General features: G+C 39.8%; 1 protein-coding gene and 1 non-coding gene across 4 annotated transcripts in view; one reads left to right on the top strand and one right to left on the bottom strand.

Annotated features, from left to right (window-relative positions):
* The window catches only part of dusp23b (dual specificity phosphatase 23b), a 26,088-nt gene extending 6,906 nt beyond the window's left edge, over window positions 1-19,182 (bottom strand). The window contains exons 1-2 of one of the 3 annotated variants that reach the window (XM_061893999.1): window positions 18,988-19,182; window positions 2,082-2,352 (exon numbers count right to left, since the gene is read on the bottom strand). In XM_061893999.1, the coding sequence (XP_061749983.1) occupies window positions 2,082-2,351 (270 nt within the window). In that variant the 5' untranslated portion in view covers window position 2,352; window positions 18,988-19,182. Of the gene's footprint in view, window positions 1-2,081; window positions 2,353-6,847; window positions 7,007-15,035; window positions 15,145-18,987 lie in introns of those variants that run through there. The other 2 variants (XM_061894001.1, XM_061894000.1) reach the window with 2 other exon arrangements.
* trnal-cag (transfer RNA leucine (anticodon CAG)) lies at window positions 18,399-18,481 on the top strand. The gene has a single exon. It is a non-coding gene; the product is annotated as a tRNA-Leu (tRNA).

Genomic DNA, 19,182 nt, shown 5'->3' with positions numbered 1-19,182 from the left:
TCCCGTGTGATCACGCACACCTGCCCTTGATTATTTATCTCCCTATATATGGCCGCCTTTATTCGACATTCAGTCTCTGACGCCGCTCTTCCAACATTGTGCTAAATCTATTTTTGTATACTTGTTAGCTTATGTGCTATTTTGTTTGTTTATGTCCCTAGCTTCCACGCTAGCGCCCTTTGTTCTTTCTAGCTCCCAAGCTAGTTCTGTTGGTTTTTTATGTTAGTGCCTTTGTGCAAGTGTTTTTGGTCTTAGGTTTTTTTTCATTATATAAATAAATTCTTATCCTTACCCTCACGCTGTGTCCCATCTTCCGCTGAGAGAACAACTTGTCACCATAATGCCACCGAGACGTCACAGTTTTTTCTGCTAAGGGGACAGGACGATTGATCCGTGTTAAGGAAAGAATGAATGGGGCCATGTATCGTGAGATTTGGAGCCAAAACCTCCTTCCATCAGTGAGAGCTTTGAATGCTTGACCAAATACTTATTTTCCACCATATTTTACAAATAAATTCTTTAAAATTCCTGGATTTTTTTTCACATTCTGCCTCTCACAGTTGAAGTGTACCTATGAAGAAAATTACAGACCTCTGTCATCATTTTAAGTGGGAGAAGAATACTGAGTTGCATCCCAAGAACACCATACCTACTGTGAAGCATGGGGGTGGAAACATCATGCTTTGGGGCTGTTTTTCTGCTAAGGGGACAGGACGACTGATCCGTGTTAAGGAAAGAATGAATGGGGCCATGTATCGTGAGATTTGGAGCCAAAACCTCCTTCCATCAAAGAGCGCTTTGAATGCTCGACCAAATACTTATTTTCCACCATATTTTACAAATAAATTCTTTAAAATTCCTGGATTTTTTTTCACATTCTGCCTCTCACAGTTGAAGTGTACCTATGATGAAAATGACAGACCTCTGTCATCATTTGAAGTGGGAGAAGAATACTGAGCTGCATCCCAAGAACACCACACCTACTGTGAAGCATGGGGGTGGAAACATCATACTTTGGGGCTGTTTTTCTGCTAAGGGGACAGGATGACTGATCCGTGTTAAGGAAAGAATGAATGGGGCCATGTATCGTGAGATTTGGAGCCAAAACCTCCTTCCATCAAAGAGCGCTTTGAATGCTCGACCAAATACTTATTTTCCACCAGATTTTACAAATAAATTCTTTAAAATTCCTGGATTTTTTTTCACATTCTGTCTCTCACAGTTGAAGTGTACCTATGATGAAAATTACAGACCTCAGTCATCATTTTAAGTGGGAGAAGAATAATGAGCTGCATCCCAAGAACACCATACCTACTGTGAAGCATGGGGGTGGAAACATCATGCTTTGGGGCTGTTTTTCTGCTAAGGGGACAGGACGATTGTATCCGTGTTAAGGAAAGAATGAATGGGGCCATGTATCGTGAGATTTGGAGCCAAAACCTCCTTCCATCAAAGAGCGCTTTGAATGCTCGACCAAATACTTATTTCCCACCATATTTTACAAATAAATTCTTTAAAATTCCTGGATTTTTTTTCACATTCTGCCTCTCACAGTTGAAGTGTACCTATGATGAAAATTACAGACCTCAGTCATCATTTTAAGTGGGAGGAGAATAATGAGCTGCATCCCAAGAACACCACACCTACTGTGAAGCATGGGGGTGGAAACATCATGCTTTGGGGCTGTTTTTCTGCTAAGGGGACAGGACGATTGATCCGTGTTAAGGAAAGAATGAATGGGGCCATGTATCGTGAGATTTTGAGCAAAAAAAACTCCTTCCATCAGTGAGAGCTTTGAATGCTTGACCAAATACTTATTTTCCACCATATTTCACAAATAAATTATTTAAAATTCCTACGATGGGATTTCCTGGACTGTTTTTTTACATTCTGTCTCTCACAGTTGAAGAGTACCTATGATGAAAATTACAGAACTTTGTCATCATTTTAAGTGGGAGAACTTGCACAATTGGTGGCTGACTAAATACTTTTTTGCACCCACTGTACATACATACACACACACACACACACATATAACATATTTTTTCAAAAAAAGTAGTCAGGGATGGAATATGACATACTTCTCCCTTGGCGTTGGCGTCTTCCACAATGGAGAGGAATTTGTCAATCTGACTGGGCGAAGGAGCAGTGAAGTCTGGGATCTTGATGTGGTGCAGCTGCAACCGTGGACACGTGTCGTAGTTGTTGGGCTTGCGCTCACAAAGGCAGACCAGATGTCGGATGCCGTTGTCCAGCAGATACTGGTACTCTGCAGTCATCCGGGGCAGGGCCAGTGCGGCCACTTTGCCCGGGTCCACCCAGGAGAAGTTGTTTGGAGGAGTGGACACCATTCTGAACAGAAAAAGTTGTACAAGTGTTCAAGTATTCAAGCCTGCACTGGCTTCCTGTGCACTTAAGATGTGACTTTAAGGTTTTACTACTTACGTATAAAATACTACACGGTCTAGCTCCAGCCTATCTTGCCGATTGTATTGTACCATATGTCCCGGCAAGAAATCTGCCTTCAAAAGACTCCGGCTTATTAGTGATTCCTAGAGCCCAAAAAAAGTCTGCGGGCTATAGAGCGTTTTCCGTTCGGGCTCCAGTACTCTGGAATGCCCTCCCGGTAACAGTTCGAGATGCCACCTCAGTAGAAGCATTTAAGTCTCACCTTAAAACTCATCTGTATATTCTAGCCTTTAAATAGACCTCCTTTTTAGACCAGTTGATCTGCCGCTTCTTTTCTTTCTCCTATGTCCCCCCCTCCCTTGTGGAGGGGGTCCTATCCGATGAAGTACTGGCTGTCCAGAGTCGAGACCCAGGATGGACCGCTCGCCTGTGTATCGGTTGGGGACATCTCTACGCTGCTGATCCGCCTCCGCTTGAGATGGTTTCCTGTGGACGGGACTCTCGCTGCTGTCTTGGATCCGCTTTGAACTGAACTCTCGCGGCTGTGTTGGAGCCACTATGGATTGAACTTTCACAGTATCATGTTAGACCCGCTCCACATCCATTGCTTTCGGTCCCCTAGAGGGGGGGGTTGCCCACATCTGAGGTCCTCTCCAAGGTTTCTCATAGTCAGCATTGTCACTGGCGTCCCACTGGATGTGAATTCTCCCTGCCCACTGGGTGTGAGTTTTCCTTGCCCTTTTGTGGGTTCTTCCGAGGATGTCGTAGTCGTAATGATTTGTGCAGTCCTTTGAGACATTTGTGATTTGGGGCTATATAAATAAACATTGATTGATTGATTGAAGTTTCTCCGCAGAACGCTGGATCAGAACTAAAAATGAACACATACTTTTGGTATCAGATGTAAACAATTTTAATAAAAAATGTTAGCCTTTAGTGCAGTCAGAACAGTAGTAGATTACAATGTGTTAATGTTGCTGAGGGGAGATGACGGCAACAGACACCAGGAGAAGTAATGTACAATAATTTATTATCTTTATAGTCAATATATATATATATATATATATATATATATATATATATATATATATATATATATATATATATATAATAATACTACAAAAAAATACTAATAAACTATAGAATGGTGTGTGACAAAATTCAAGAGTGTATGTGTGTGACTATGTGTGTAGATTAGCTGTTGAGTGTTACCGTAAATGTTGAATGAAGTGAAGTGACTTATATTTATATAGCACTTTTCTCAAGTGACTCAAAGCGCTTTACATAGTGACACCCAATATCTAAGTTACATTTAAACCAGTGTGGGTGGCACTGGGAGCAGGTGGGTAAAGTGTCTTGCCCAAGGACACAACGGCAGTAACTAGGATGGCACAAGCGGGAATCGAACCTGAAACCCTCAAGTTGCTGGCACGGCCACTCTACCAACCGAGCAGACTAAACCAAAGAGGGCAACGCAGAAGGGATCCGAGATTTGCGCGAGGTCAATGGGGCAGAGAGAGGCGTCGGCGAGTAGTTGAGGTACGAGGGACACGGTCAGAGTCCAGAGGGAGATCCAGGGAGAAGTGAGACGCACAGCTCACTTTCCGGGCGACGGAGGGTATTTACACCGTTGAGAAACTAAGTTCCTGCAAGGACCCTTGGGTCCACTGCTCCTTATGCTGCTTGTCTGATTAGACCCAGGTGCGCTGATAGCAAATTGTCTACGGCTGCGGCAAGCTCGGGGGCGTGTCCTGTGCAGCTCACAGCAGATGAGGGAGAAACAGACTGTGCGTGCGCCGTAACACAATGAAATTTAAACCAATACTTTTGGTTTCTCAAGTGCAAACAGTTGTAGTCTCTGGAGTCATTAACCTTAATAGAAGAAGATGTTTGTGTTAGCGTCGGCACACTTTTCTTGCATACTTTGCATATGGCCGTTTTCTGCTCTGAATCCGTCGCTTTGAACCCAAAATAAAGCCAGACTGACGAGCTACTCCTCGTTTGAGTGGGAGTTTGTCCTGGGACTCCGCCTCTGCTGTTTGTGGGGGTTCACTTAGTTCTTCCTCCAGTTGTCTCCATGTTTACTTACAATGATCCCCTCATGGGCGTGACCCGGGTAACCCGCAACGGCGAGAGACGCTGGACACAAAGAGGGCTCGTAAGGCGGCGTCATGTCGCAACATCGAAAGAAGAATGCAAGCCTACATGTCAACACATTCTTTTCTTTAAAATATTGTTGTCTCTCCTGTTTGACATCAAACACACTAAGTATGTTGTATGAAGACAGATACATAGAGACAGACAAATAGATAGATAGATAGATAGATAGATAGATAGATAGATAGATAGATAGATAGATAGATAGATAGATAGATAGATAGATAGATAGATACAAACCCTGTTTCCATATGAGTTGGGAAATTGTGTTAGATGTAAATATAAACAGAATACAATGATTTGCAAATCCTTTTCAAGCCATATTCAGTTGAATATGCTACAAAGACAACATATTTGATGTTCAAACTGATTAATTTTTTTTTGTTGTTGCAAATAATCATGAACTTTAGATGCTTTTGATGCCAGCAACACCTGCCATGAGGTGGCGACTTGTCCAGGGTGTACGCCGCCTTCCGCCCGATTGTAGCTGACATAGGCGCCAGCGCCCCCCTGCGACCCCAAAAGGGAATAAGCGATAGAAATTTGATGGATGGATGGATGCCAGCAACACGTGACAAAGAGGTTGGGAAAGGTGGCAATAAATACTGATAAAGTTGAGGAGTGCTCATCAAACACTTATGTGGAACATCCCACGGGTGTGCAGGCTAATTGGGAACAGGTGGGTGCCATGATTGGCTATAAAAACAGCTTCCCAAAAAAGGCTCAGTCTTTCACAAGAAAGGATGGGGCGAGGTACACCCCTTTGTCCACAACTGCGTGAGCAAATAGTCAAACAGTTTAAGAACAACCTTTCTCAAAGTGACATTGCAAGAAATTTAGGGATTTCAACATCTACGCTCCATAATATCATCAAAAGGTTCAGAGAATCTGGAGAAATCAGTCCACGTAAGCGGCAAGGCCGGAAACCAACATTGAATGACCCTGACCTTCGGCACTGTATCAAAAACCGACATCAATCTCTAAAGGATATCACCACATGGGCTCAGGAACACTTCAGAAAACCACCGTCACTAAATACAGTTTGTTGCTACATCTGTAAGTGCAAGTTGAAGCTCTGTTATGCATAACGAAAGCCATTTATCAACAACATCCAGAAACGCCGCCGGCTTCTCTGGGCCCGAGATCATCTAAGATGGACTGAAGCAAAGTGGAAAAGTGTTCTGTGGTCTGACAAGTCCACATTTCAGATTGTTTTTGGAAATATTGTGTCATCCGGACCAAAGGGGAAGCGAACCATCCAGACTGTTATCGACGCAAAGTTGAAAAGCCAGCATGTGTGATGGTATGGGGGTGCATTAGTGCCCAATGCATGGGTAACTTACACATCTGTGAAGGCACCATTAATGCTGAAAGGTACATACAGGTTTTGGAACAACATATGCTGCCATCTAAGCGCCGTCTTTTTCATGGACGCCCCTGCTTATTTCAGCAAGACAATGCCAAGCCACATTCAGTACGTGTTACAACAGCGTGGCTTCGTAAAAAAAAGAGTGCGGGTACTTTCCTGGCCCGCCTGCAGTCCAGACCTGTCTCCCATGGAAAATGTGTGGTGCATTATGAAACGTAAAATAGGACAGCGGAGACCCCGGACTGTTGAACGACTGAAGCTCTACATAAAACAAGAATGGGAAAGAATTCCGCTTTCAAAGCTTCAACAATTAGTTTCCTCAGTTCCCAAACATTTATTGAGTGTTGTTAAAAGAAAAGGTGATGTAACACAGTGGTGAACATGCCCTTTCCCAACTACTTTGGCACGTGTTGCAGCCATGAAATTCTAAGTTAATTATTATTTGCAAAAAAAAACATAAAGTTTATGAGTTTGATTATCAAATATGTTGTCTTTGTAGCATATTCAACTGAATATGGCTTGAAAAAGATTTGCAAATCATTGTATTCTGTTTATATTTACATCTAACACAATTTCCCAACTCATATGGAAACGGGGTTTGTAGAAACTTTTAGGGCACCACAGTCTATATGTTCAGTGATGTTACATCAACACTAAAAAAAGTGAGCAACTGGGTCCAAGTGAGAAAACGACTCGACCATCACACCCAGCAAGACATTAGGGCTCGAACAAACTCAACCAAGCAAAAACACTTAACATGCGTGTACAGTATCTAAAAAATAAAAGGAGGCTATAAAAAGGTAAATGAAGCACATTGAAGTAAACGACATATTGAGAGTAAAGCGAGACAAACAGCAACAACTTGACAGCACAAGGTTTAGGAACATTATACTCAATATGAATGGGAATTACCTTAACTTGCTATTGTAGTCTTGCAAACTCAACACCGGAGGGGAAGGTTTTGACAGGACAATACAATGTGCATTGCATGAAACACCTCCACACCTTTTTGTAGACCTGCTGTTTAGTTAGGGAGGGGAATCCAAAAACCGGTATAGGACAGGTTACCAGGCTGTAAATCATATTTTATGTGCATAGCCCTTAGTTACGAAGGTCTTAAAGGGCTGCAGAAGCCACAACCACATCCTCGAATCCTTGGCATCGCTTGCCAGTTCGTCCAGTGATTCTCTTATTGATTGATTAATTCAAACTTTTATTAGTAGATTGCACAGTACAGTACATATTCCGTACATTTGACCACTAAATGGCAACACCCGAATGAGTTTTTCAACTTGTTTAAGTCGGGGTCCACGTTAATCAATTCATGGTACAAATATTTACAAACCCCGTTTCCATATGAGTTGGGGAATTGTGTTAGATGTAAATATAAACAGAATACAATGATTTGCAAATCCTTTTCAAGCCATATTCAGTTGAATATGCTACAAAGACAACATATTTGATGTTCAAACTCATAAACTTTGTTTTTTTTCTTGCAAATAATAATCATTTTAGAATTTCATGGCTGAAACACGTGCCAAAGTAGTTGGGAAAGGGCATGTTCACCACTGTGTTACATCACCTTTTCTTTTAACAACGCTCAATAAACGTTTGGGAACTGAGGAAACTAATTGTTGAAGCTTTGAAAGTGGAATTCTTTCCCATTCTTGTTTTATGTAGAGCTTCAGTCCTTCAACAGTCCGGGGTCTCCGCTGTCGTATTTTGTTTTTCTCACTGCAATAGGGCGAAACCATCCTTACCCAGGCACACCTTTCTGAATTTTGGACTATGAATAGTTGGGGTATTGGCACCAGCCGCTGGACCGGTTCTGACTAATCCCAGTCTATGAGCATGAACTGATGACACCTACTCAGGTGAGAGGCGAAACGTCTTCTAAGACACACCAAAACAGTCCAGTTGTGATCCATTGGATGCCCTGATAAAAGGTAAATGGGTTACCCTTGTATAGTGCTTTTTTACAAACTCCGTTTACATATGAGTTGGGAAATTGTGTTAGATGTAAATATAAACAGAATACAATGATTTGCAAATCCTTTTCAACCCATATTCAGTTGAATATGCTACAAAGACAACATATTTTTATTTTTCTTTGCAAAAAATAATTAAGTTAGAATTTCATGGCTGAAACACGTGCCAAAGTAGTTGGGAAAGGGCATGTTCACCACTGTGTTACATCACCTTTTCTTTTAACAACACTCAATAAACGTTTGGGAACTGAGGAAACTAATTGTTGAAGCTTTGAAAGTGGAATTCTTTCCCATTCTTGTTTTATGTAGAGCTTCAGTCCTTCAACAGTCCAGGATCTCCGCTGTCCTATTTTACGCTTCATAATGCGCCACACATTTTCCATGGGAGACAGGTCTGGACTGCAGGCGGGCCAGGAAAGTACCCGCACTCTTTTTTTATGAGCCACGCTGTTGTAACACGTGCTGAATGTGGCTTGGCATTGTCTTGCTGAAATAAGCAGGGGCGTCCATGAAAAAGATGGCAGCATATGTTGTTCCAAAAACTGTATGTACCTTTCAGCATTAATGGTGCCTTCACAGATGTGTAAGTTACCCATGCCTTGGGCACTAATGCACCCCCATACCATCACACATGCTGGCTTTTACACTTTGCGTCGATAACAGTCTGGATGGTTCGCTTCCCTTTTGGTCTGAATGACACAATGTCGAATACTTCCAAAAACAATTTGAAATGTGGACTCGTCAGACCACAGAACACTTTCCCACTTTGCATCAGTCCATCTTAGATGATTTTGGGCCCAGAGAAGCCGGCGGCGCTTCTGGATGTTGTTGATAAACAGATTTATCTTTGCATAGTATAGCTTTAACTTGTACTTACAGATGTAGCGACCAACTGTATTTCGTGACAGTGGTTTTATGAAGTGTTCCTGAGCCCATGTGGTGATATCCTTTAGAGATCGATGTCGGTTTTTGATACAGTGCCGTCTGAGGGATCGAAGGTCACGGTCATTCAATGTGGGTTTCCGGCCATGCCGCTTACGTGGAGTGATTTCTCCAGATTCTCTGAACCTTTTGATGATATTATGGAGCGTAGATGTTGAAATCCCTAAATTTCTTGCAATGTCACTTTGAGAAAGGTTGTTCTTAAACTGTTTGACTATTTGCTCACACAGTTGTGGACAAAGGGGTGTACCTCGCCCCATCCTTTCTTGTGAAAGACTGAGCATTTTTTGGGAAGCTGTTTTTATAGCCAATCATGGCACCCACCTGTTCCCAATTAGCCTGCACACCTGTGGGATGTTCCAAATAAGTGTTTGATGAGCATTCCTCAACTTTATCAGTATTTATTGCCACCTTTCCCAACTTTTTTGTCACGTATTGCTGGCATCAAATTCTAAAGTTAATGATTATTTGCACAAAAAAAGAAAAGGTGATGTAACACAGTGGTGAACATGCCCTTTCCCAACTACTTTGGCACGTGTTTCAGCCATGAAATTCTAAAATGATTATTATTTGCAAGAAAAAAAACAAAGTTTATGAGTTTGAACATCAAATATGTTGTCTTTGTAGCATATTCAACTGAATATGGGTTGAAAAGGATTTGCAAATCATTGTATTCTGTTTATATTTACATCTAACACAATTTCCCAACTAATAAGGAAACAGGGTTTGTATATCAGAACAGAATAAAAGAAACTCTTGCACAATAACTTGGTCACTGTCCAACTCGATCACGCTGCCAATCCCAGATATCTTCACCGCAATGCAACTAGTTCTTCTCTCTTGTAAGTATGTTGCTTGATAATTATTACCGCCAAGCCATCATTGCACCTTTGTTTGGCTTCGGGACAGGGTTCGACACTGCCAGCAATTTCCACACACTTCTGTGCAAGTGTTTAAAAACAAAAGGAGCGCAGTTTTGAACCCTAAAATTTACACTGTGCTCCTAATAAAAAAGCCATACAAATGTGGATCAAACCAGCTGTAAAAGCATGTCCCATTTAATCGGTTAAATAAAGTCCCCCTCTGCATATCCACCTAAAAATACCCGGGGCAGATTTCGTTCCATGGGTACTATTTTTAGTTCCTGCCAGAGAGGTGGGACTTTTAAAAAGATCCGGCTTAGACGGGCTGGGCTGGGCTGTCGACTGCTGACTGGTTGAACAGAGTTGGGGCTTTACTAAGAACTTTGTTTTCGAACATACGTTAAACTGCATACTATTACGGACTATATGTGATCCCCAAAGCCCAAAAAAAGTCTGCGGGCTATAGAGCTTTTTCATTTCGGGCTCCAGTACTCTGGAATGCCCTCCCGGTAACAGTCCGAGATGCCACCTCAGTAGAAGCATTTAAGTCTCACCTTAAAACTCATTTGTATACTCTGGCCTTTAAATAGACTCCCTTTTTAGACCAGTTGATCTGCCGTTTCTTTTCTTTTTCTTCTATGTCCCACTCTCCTTTGTGGAGGGGGTCCGGTCCGATCCGGTGGCCATGTACTGCTCGCCTGTGTATCGGCTGGGGACATCTCTGCGCTGCTGATCCGCCTCCGCTTGGGATGGTTTCCTGCTGGCTCCGCTGTGAACGGGACTCTCGCTGCTGTGTTGGATCCGCTTTGGACTGGACTCTCGCGACTGTGTTGGATCCATTATGGATTGAACTTTCACAGTATCATGTTAGACCCGCTCGACATTCATTGCTTTCCTCCTCTCCAAGGTTCTCATAGTCATCATTGTCACCGACGTTCCACTGGGTGTGAGTTTTCCTTGCCCTTATGTGGGCCTACCGAGGATGTCGTAGTGGTTTGTGCAGCCCTTTGAGACACTAGTGATTTAGGGCTATATAAGTAAACATTGATTGATTGACTGATATGCTGCTATTTTTGGGCTTCACGGTGGCAGAGGGGTTAGTGCGTCTGCCTCACAATACGAAGGTCCTGCAGTCCTGGGTTCAAGCCTAGGCTCGGCATCTTTCTGTGTGGAGTTTGCATGTTCTCCCCGTGAATGCGTGGGTTCCCTCCGGGTACTTCCTCCCACCTCCAAAGACATGCACCTGGGGATAGGTTGATTGGCAACACTAAATGGTCCCTAGTGTGTGAATGTTGTCTGTTTATCTGTGTTGGCCCTGCGATGAGGTGGCGACTTGTCCAGGGTGTACCCCGCCTTCCGCCCGATTGTAGCTGAGATAGGCGCCAACGCCCCCCGCGACCCCAAAAGGGAATAAGCGGTAGAAAATGGATGAATGGATGCTGCTATTTTTTTCCTATGCTTTAAAGGGGAACATTATCACAATTTCAAAAGGGTTAAAAACGATAAAAATCAGTTCCCAGTGGCTTGTTGTATTTTTTGAAGATTTTTTCAAAATTTTACCGGTCTCGGAATATCCCTAAATAAAGCTTTAAAGTGCCTTATTTTCGCTCTCTGCGAAGACACTGGCCATTTCCCTGTGACGTCACACAGTGCTGCCAATGTAAACAAACAATGGGAATACCACAGCAAGATATAGCGACATTAGCTCGGATTCAAACTCGGATTTCAGCGACTTAAGCGATTCAACAGATTATGCATGTATTGAAACAGATGGTTGGAGCATGAAAGTATTGAAGAGGGACGGCGTGGCGCAGTGGGGAGAGTGGCCGTGCGCAACCCGAGCGTCCCTGGTTCAATTCCCACCTAGTACCAACCTCGTCACGTCCGTTGTGTCCTGAGCAAGACACTTCACCCTTGCTCCTGATGTGTGCTGGTTGGCGCCTTGCATGGCAGCTCCCTCCATCAGTGTGTGAATGTGTGTGTGAATGGGTAAATGTGGAAGTAGTGTCAAAGCGCTTTGAGTACCTTGAAGGTAGAAAAGCGCTATACAAGTACAACCCATTTATCATTTATTTAAGAAGAAACTGAAGCTATTGAGCGAATTCATAGCCATAGCATGGCCGAATAGCTGCGTTCGCATCGCCGGTAAAATGTGCGGACCAAACGATCAGGACTTTCGCATCTTTTGACACTGGAGCAACTTAAATCCGTCGATTGGTAAGTGTTTGTTTCGCATTAAATGTGGGTGGAAGGAAACGTAATATAGTTGCAAATGCATCTACAGGTTATCCATACATCTCTGTGCCATGTCGGCTTTAGCACCGCCGGTAAATAGCATGTTAGCATCGATTAGCGTAGCATGTTAGCATCGATTAGCTGGCAGTCAACATCAACGAAACTCACCTTTGTGATTCCGTTGACTATGGTTGCAAATGCATCTGCAGGTTATCCATACATCTCTGTGCCATGTCTGCTTTAGCACCGACGGTAAATAGCATGTTAGCATCGATTAGCATAGCATGTTAGCATCGATTAGCTGGCAGTCAACATCAACGAAACTCACCTTTGTGATTCCGTTGACTATCGTTGCAAATGCATCTGCAGGTTATCCATACATCTCTGTGCCATGTCTGCTTTAGCACCGCCGGTAAATAGCATGTTAGCATCGATTAGCGTAGCATGTTAGCATCGATTAGCTGGCAGTCAACATCAACGAAACTCACCTTTGTGATTTCGTTGACTATCGTTGCAAATGCATCTGCAGGTTATCCATACATCTCTGTGCCATGTCTGCCTTAGCATCGCCGGTCAAATGTGGAGACACTCTGGCACATTCAATGGGGGTTTGGCGGCAGACACTTTGGCATCTTGGGGCCAGTGGTGCAACTTGAATCCCTCCCTGTTAGTGTTGTTACACCCTCCGACAACACACTCACGAGGCATGATGTCTCCAAGGTTCCAAAAAATAGTCCAAAAAACGGAAAATAACAGAGCTGAGACCCGGTGTTTGTAATGTGTTGAAAATGAAAATGGTGGGTGTGTTACCTCGGCAACGTCACATTCTGACGTCATCGCCTCCAGAGCGATAAACAGAAAGGCGTTTAATTCGCCAAAATTCACCCATTTAGAGTTCGGAAATCGGTTAAAAAAATATATGGTCTTTTTTCTGCACCATCAAGGTATATATTGACGCTTACATAGGTCTGCTGATAATGTTCCCCTTTAACACAACGCAGCTATTAAATAGATTTTTCATCACCACCGGCCATGTTTTGTATTCAACAAATAGTTTTCATAAAACCCCCACATAGACACTGAAGATGTGTGTTGTGGTTTGTGCTACGGCGCCATCTTTTGGACAAATTAGCTCGCTGCAAGTGCTGCGAGTTTAACGCTGTTCCATCAATAAAATAGACCCCCATTATTTAATATATATAGACTAATTTATTAATGGTAAAAGGTAATTATACCTCAATTATGTACATTGCTGCTGGAATTGTAATTTTCCTGAGGGAACTCTCCTGAAGGAATCAATAAAGTAATATCTATCTAGCACCCACCTGTTCCCAATTAGCCTGCACACCTGTGGGATGTTCCAAATAAGTGTTTTATGAGCATTCCTCAACTTTATCAGTATTTATTGCCACCTTTCCCAACTTCTTTGTCACGTGTTGCTGGCATCCATCCATTTTTCTACCGCTTATTCCCTTTTGGGGTGGCGGGGGGCGCTGGCGCCTATCTCAGCTACAATCGGGCGGAAGGCGGAGTACACCCTGGACAAGTCGCCACCTCATCACAGGTGTTGCTGGCATCAAAAGCATCTAAAGTTAATGATTATTTGCAACAAAAAAAAAAAAATCAGTTTGAACATCAAATATGTTGTCTTTGTAGCATATTCAACTGAATATGGGTTGAAAAGGATTTGCAAATCATTGTATTCTGTTTATATTTACATCTAACACAATTTCCCAACTCATATGGAAACGGGATTTCTATCTATCTATCCATCCATCCATCCATCCATCCATCCATCCATCCATCCACCTACCTATCTATCTATCTATCTATCTATCTATCTATCTATCTATCCATCTAGAGCAGGGGTGCCCATTACGTCGATCGCGAGCTACCAGTCGACCGCGGGGGGTGTGTCAGTCGATCTCCAGCCAGGCTTTTAAAAAAACTAGACCTAAAAATGAGTGATCATCAATCTTCACCAAGACGTCACTTAAATGACATTCACGGTACCGGAGGGTCTTGTGAGATGACGCTGGCTGCTGCAAGATCATTATTATGAAAATATGACCGAGAGGAAGGCGAGAAAACACTTTTTATTTCAACAGACTCTCGCGCCGTACCTTCCTTCAAAACTCTAAAGGCCGACTGCACATTTCCTATCTTCACAATAAAAGCCCTGCTTCATGCTGCCTGCGCTAACTAAATACAGAGTCTCGGAAAACTGGCGTGCACAAGCGATCCCTCAGAAAGCTGGCGTGCACATCACTTGTTAGCGCAGGCAGCATGAAGCAGGGCTTTTATTGTGAAGATAGGAAATGTGCAGTCGGCCTTTAGAGTTTTGACGGAAGGGACGGCGCGAAAGTCTGTTGAAATAAAAAGTGTTTCTCGCCTTCCTCTCTGTCATTTTTTCATAATAATGAACTGGCAGCAGCCAGCGTCATCTCACAAGACCCTCGGGTGCCGTGAATGTCAATCAAGCAAGCTACGGAATTTGCCGCCAATGTTTTTCTTGTAAAGTGTATGGAAGCTGGATGAATTAGATGCCAAAAACCAACCACTTTCATGTGGTATTGTACAGAAAGGACAACTTTTTTTTCTCCTCCATTTGAAAATGTGGGCGTTATCATCATTACTGTCTGATTCCAATCAATGCAAGTCATCAGAATCAGGTAATACACCAACTTATATTCTTGTCTTCGTGAAAGAAAGACATCTATATGTGTTACACATGCTTGTATTATCATTAAACACATTTAACTTGTTTACAAAAATGTCTCTTTCATAAATAAATAAATATAAATGATATATATAAATGAGGTAGATCCCCTCGAGTTGGTCAATTGAAAAGTAGCTCGCCTGCAGAAAAAGTGTGGGCACCCCTGATCTAGAGTATCTATTAAGCAAGTTCAAGCATAATTTGCAAATGTTCTCCTAGTCCCGCCTTGGCACGCATGTACGTCTCCTCTTTTTTGGGATTTCCCAATATGGTCAGCCTAGCTATTAGCAGCTGTCAAATCTCACATTTAAAAAAAAAACACTAACTTCCTGCATAGATATTTGGCAACTTACTGTTTTGTGTGGTAGCCGACGACAAAAGAGGAAGGTTCAGTGCTCCAACTGACGGGAAGACCGCTGGAATGTTTTATGTAACAACTGCCAAAGGTCAAACACGGAGCTTTATGGGAAGCAAAGTACACAATTCGATTCCTTTGAACGGTTCTGGCAGTTGCATTAAAGATGGCGCCTGGTCTCGTGTACATCTGCATTCAAATTTTTTCTATTTATATGGATATTGAAATATAACTAACAGATGGACATATGAGTTTAATTCATTCAGTGACTCCCTATTTCTGCATGCTTATTGTTTGTTTTGCTTTATTAATACACCCATTCTATCGTTTAGTTTTTTTTGTTTTTTTAAGGCGAGGCAATTTTCTAACATGGTGATCTCACTGTCAAAGAATGGCGACATAGCGCCAGCTTTGAGGAATGTTTACCATAAAAAACACAAGCCAGATGGAATTATGATCAATATTTCAGAACACTTCATAACAATAGAGCAGGGGTCGTCAACGCAGTGCCTGTTCTAAAAATAGCTCAAATAGCAGCACTTACCAGTGAGCTGCCTCTATTTTTTAAATTGTATTTATTTACAAGCAAGCTGGTCTCGCTTTGCTCGACATTTTTAATTCTAAGAGAGACAAAACTCAAATAGAATTTGAAAATCCAAGAAAATATTTGAAAGACTTGGTCTTCACTTGTTTAAATAAATTCATTTATTTTTTTACTTTGCTTCTTATAACTTTCAGAAAGACAATTTTATAGAAAAAATACAGCCTTAAAAATGATTTTAGGATTTTTAAACACATATACCTTTTTACCTTTTAAATTCCTTCCTCTTCTTTCCTGACCATTTAAATCAATGTTCAGGTATTGTTTTTTTATTTTATTGTAAAGAATAATAAATACATTTTAATTGAATTCTTCGTTTTAGCTTCTGTTTTTTCAAAGAAAAATATTTGTGAAATATTTCTTCAAACTTATTTTGATTAAAATTCAAAACAAATTTTCTGGCAAATCTAGAAAATCTTTAGAATCAAATTTAAATCTTATTTCAAAGTCTTTTGAATTTCTTTTAAATTTTTTGTTCTGGAAAATCTAGAAGAAATAATGATTTGTCTTTGTTAGAAATATAGCTTGGTCCAATTTTTTATATATTCTAACAAAGTGCAGATTGGATTTTAACCTATTTAAAACATGTCATCAAAATACTAAAATTAATCTTAATAAGGAAAAATGACTAATAATGTTCCATAAATTCTTTTTTTCATTTTTTTAAAAGAGATTCGAATTAGCTAGTTTTTCCCTTCATTTTTTCCGGTTGAATTTTGAATTTTAAAGAGTCGATATTAAAGATAAACTATGTTTCAAAATTTAAATCTTATTTCAAAGTCTTTTGAATTTCTTTTAAATTTTTTGTTCTGGAAAATCTAGAAGAAATAATAATTTTGTCCAATTTGTTATATATTCTAACAAAGTGGGATTGGATTTTAACCTATTTAAAACATGTCATCAAAATACTAAAAATTAATCTTAATAAGGAAAAATTACTAATGATGTTCCATAAATTCTTTTTTTTATTTTTTAAAAAAAAGATTCGGATTAGATAGTTTTTCCCTTCATTTTTTCCGGTTGAATTTTGAATTTTATAGAGTCGAAATTGAAGATAAACTATGTTTCAAAATTTAAATCTTATTTCAAAGTCTTTTGAATTTCTTTTAAATGTTTTGTTGTGGAAAATCTAGAAGAAATAATGATTTGTCTTTGTTGGAAATATAGCTTGGTCCAATTTGTTATATATTTTAACAAAGTGCATATTGGATTTTAACCTATTTAAAACATGTCATCAAAATACTAAAAATTAATCTTAATAAGGAAAAATTACTAATTATGTTCCATAAATTCTTTTTTTTATTAAAAAAAAAAAAAGACTCGAATTAGCTAGTCTTCCCCTCCATTTTTTACGGTTGAATTTTGAATTCTAAAGAGTCCAAATTGAAGATAAACTATGTTTCAAAATTTAAATCTTATTTCAAAGTCTTTTGAATTTCTTTTACATTTTTTGTTCTGGAAAATCTAGAAGAAATAATGATTTGTCTTTGTTAGAAATATAGCTTGGTCCAATTTGTTATATATTCTAACAAAGTGCAGATTGGATTTTAACCTATTTAAAACATGTCATCAAAATACTAAAATTAATCTTAATAAGGAAAAATTACTAATAATGTTCCATAAATTCTTTTTTTCATTTTTTTAAAAGAGATTCGAATTAGCTAGTTTTTCCCTTCATTTTTTCCGGTTGAATTTTGAATTTTAAAGAGTCGATATTAAAGATAAACTATGTTTCAAAATTTAAATCTTATTTCAAAGTCTTTTGAATTTCTTTTAAATTTTTTGTTCTGGAAAATCTAGAAGAAATAATGATTGTGTCCAATTTGTTATATATTCTAACAAAGTGGGATTGGATTTTAACCTATTTAAAACATGTCATCAAAATACTAAAATTAATCTTAATAAGGAAAAATTACTAATGATGTTCCATAAATTCTTTTTTTTATTTAAAAAAAAAAAAAGATTCGGATTAGATAGTTTTTCCCTTAATTTTTTCCGGTTGAATTTTGAATTTTAAAGAGTCGATATTAAAGATAAACTATGTTTCAAAATTTAAATCTTATTTCAAAGTATTTTGAATTTCTTTTAAATTTTTTGTTGTGGAAAATCTAGAAGAAATAATGATTTGTCTTTGTTGGAAATATAACTTGGTCCAATTTGTTATATATTCTAACAAAGTGCAGATTGGATTTTAACCTATTTAAAACATGTCATCAAAATTCTAAAATTAATCTTAATCAGGAATATTTACTAATGATGTTCCATAAATTCTTTTTTTTATTAAAAAAAAAAAGACTCGAATTAGCTAGTCTTTCCCTCCATTTTTTTCAGTTGAATTTTGAATTTTAAAGAGTCGATATTAAAAATTTAAATTTTTAATATCAAAATTTAATTTTCTTCTTTTTTTCGTGTTTTCTCCTCTTTTAAATCGTTCAATTAAGTGTTTTTTTCATCATTTATTCTCTACAAAAAACCTTCCGTAAAAGGAAAAAAAATGTACGACGGAATGACAGACAGAAATACCCATTTTTTATATATAGAGATTTATATATTAAATTGTCTATTTCTGGCAATTTATTTAAGTGTGTATCAAACTGGTAGCCCTTGGCATTAATTAATACCCAAGAAGTAGCTCTTGCTTTCAAAAAGGTTGCTGACCCCTGCAATAGAGAATACTGTAGGAATGTGTACATATATACCAGTCCAATTCCACAACTTGTTAAACGGATTTTAGCCAATTTGCGAGCTCTGAACCGCACAGTCAGGATGGCCGAGCGGTCTAAGGCGCTGCGTTCAGGTCGCAGTCTCCCCTGGAGGCGTGGGTTCGAATCCCACTTCTGACATATCTTTTTCATAGAATCGGAATCTACCTTTTCAAATCGACGCCGCACAAGTTCATAATAATGTTTTGATGCTACAGTGTGCGATTTGGGTTTTTTAATTGATTTAAACTTTTATTAATAGATTGCCGTAGACTCCGTACAGTTTGACCACTAAATGGTAACACCCGGATAACATTTTTAATGTAAGCGTCTGTTGTCGGGGCGTGCCGAAGTAACAGCCAAGCTGATTGGTTGAAAATATTGAATAAGTCAATGTGATTGGTCGTCTTGGTCTGACGTTCATAAAAGACGCCAGCTGATTGGCCAAATCTCCTTGCCCGTTCGACTTGGTACACAACATTCAGAAATACATTCCTATATAAACACGTTTAAGATGTCATAGCTCGTATACTTGACATGTAACACATGTAATAAAAGCGCTTATATTAAATAAAAGCGCTTATATTAAACAGCTAATTGAAGGAAAAAAGGAAATTAGCCATCAAGCAAACACAACACAAACATACCTTTCGATGGACAGACCTGGTCAACCTGTCGACAAGTATCTTCACTTCGCTGGATAAAATGTCGCCAATTAAGCACAGTCGTTGTTTTAATTGTTTAAAGTGCGCTTTGTTGTCCTTTTTCTTTGAGTACTGCAAGAACCCGACTGTCCAACTTTAATTCACGCGTGACGTCATCAGGACGCGTCGTTGGGTCAG

Source organism: Nerophis ophidion, linkage group LG03 (genome assembly GCF_033978795.1).
Source record: "Nerophis ophidion isolate RoL-2023_Sa linkage group LG03, RoL_Noph_v1.0, whole genome shotgun sequence".
In the NCBI taxonomy this organism is placed as follows: domain Eukaryota; kingdom Metazoa; phylum Chordata; class Actinopteri; order Syngnathiformes; family Syngnathidae; genus Nerophis; species Nerophis ophidion.
The sequence above is the reverse complement of the archived record's forward strand: the minus strand, read 5'-3'. Positions and strand labels throughout refer to the sequence as shown.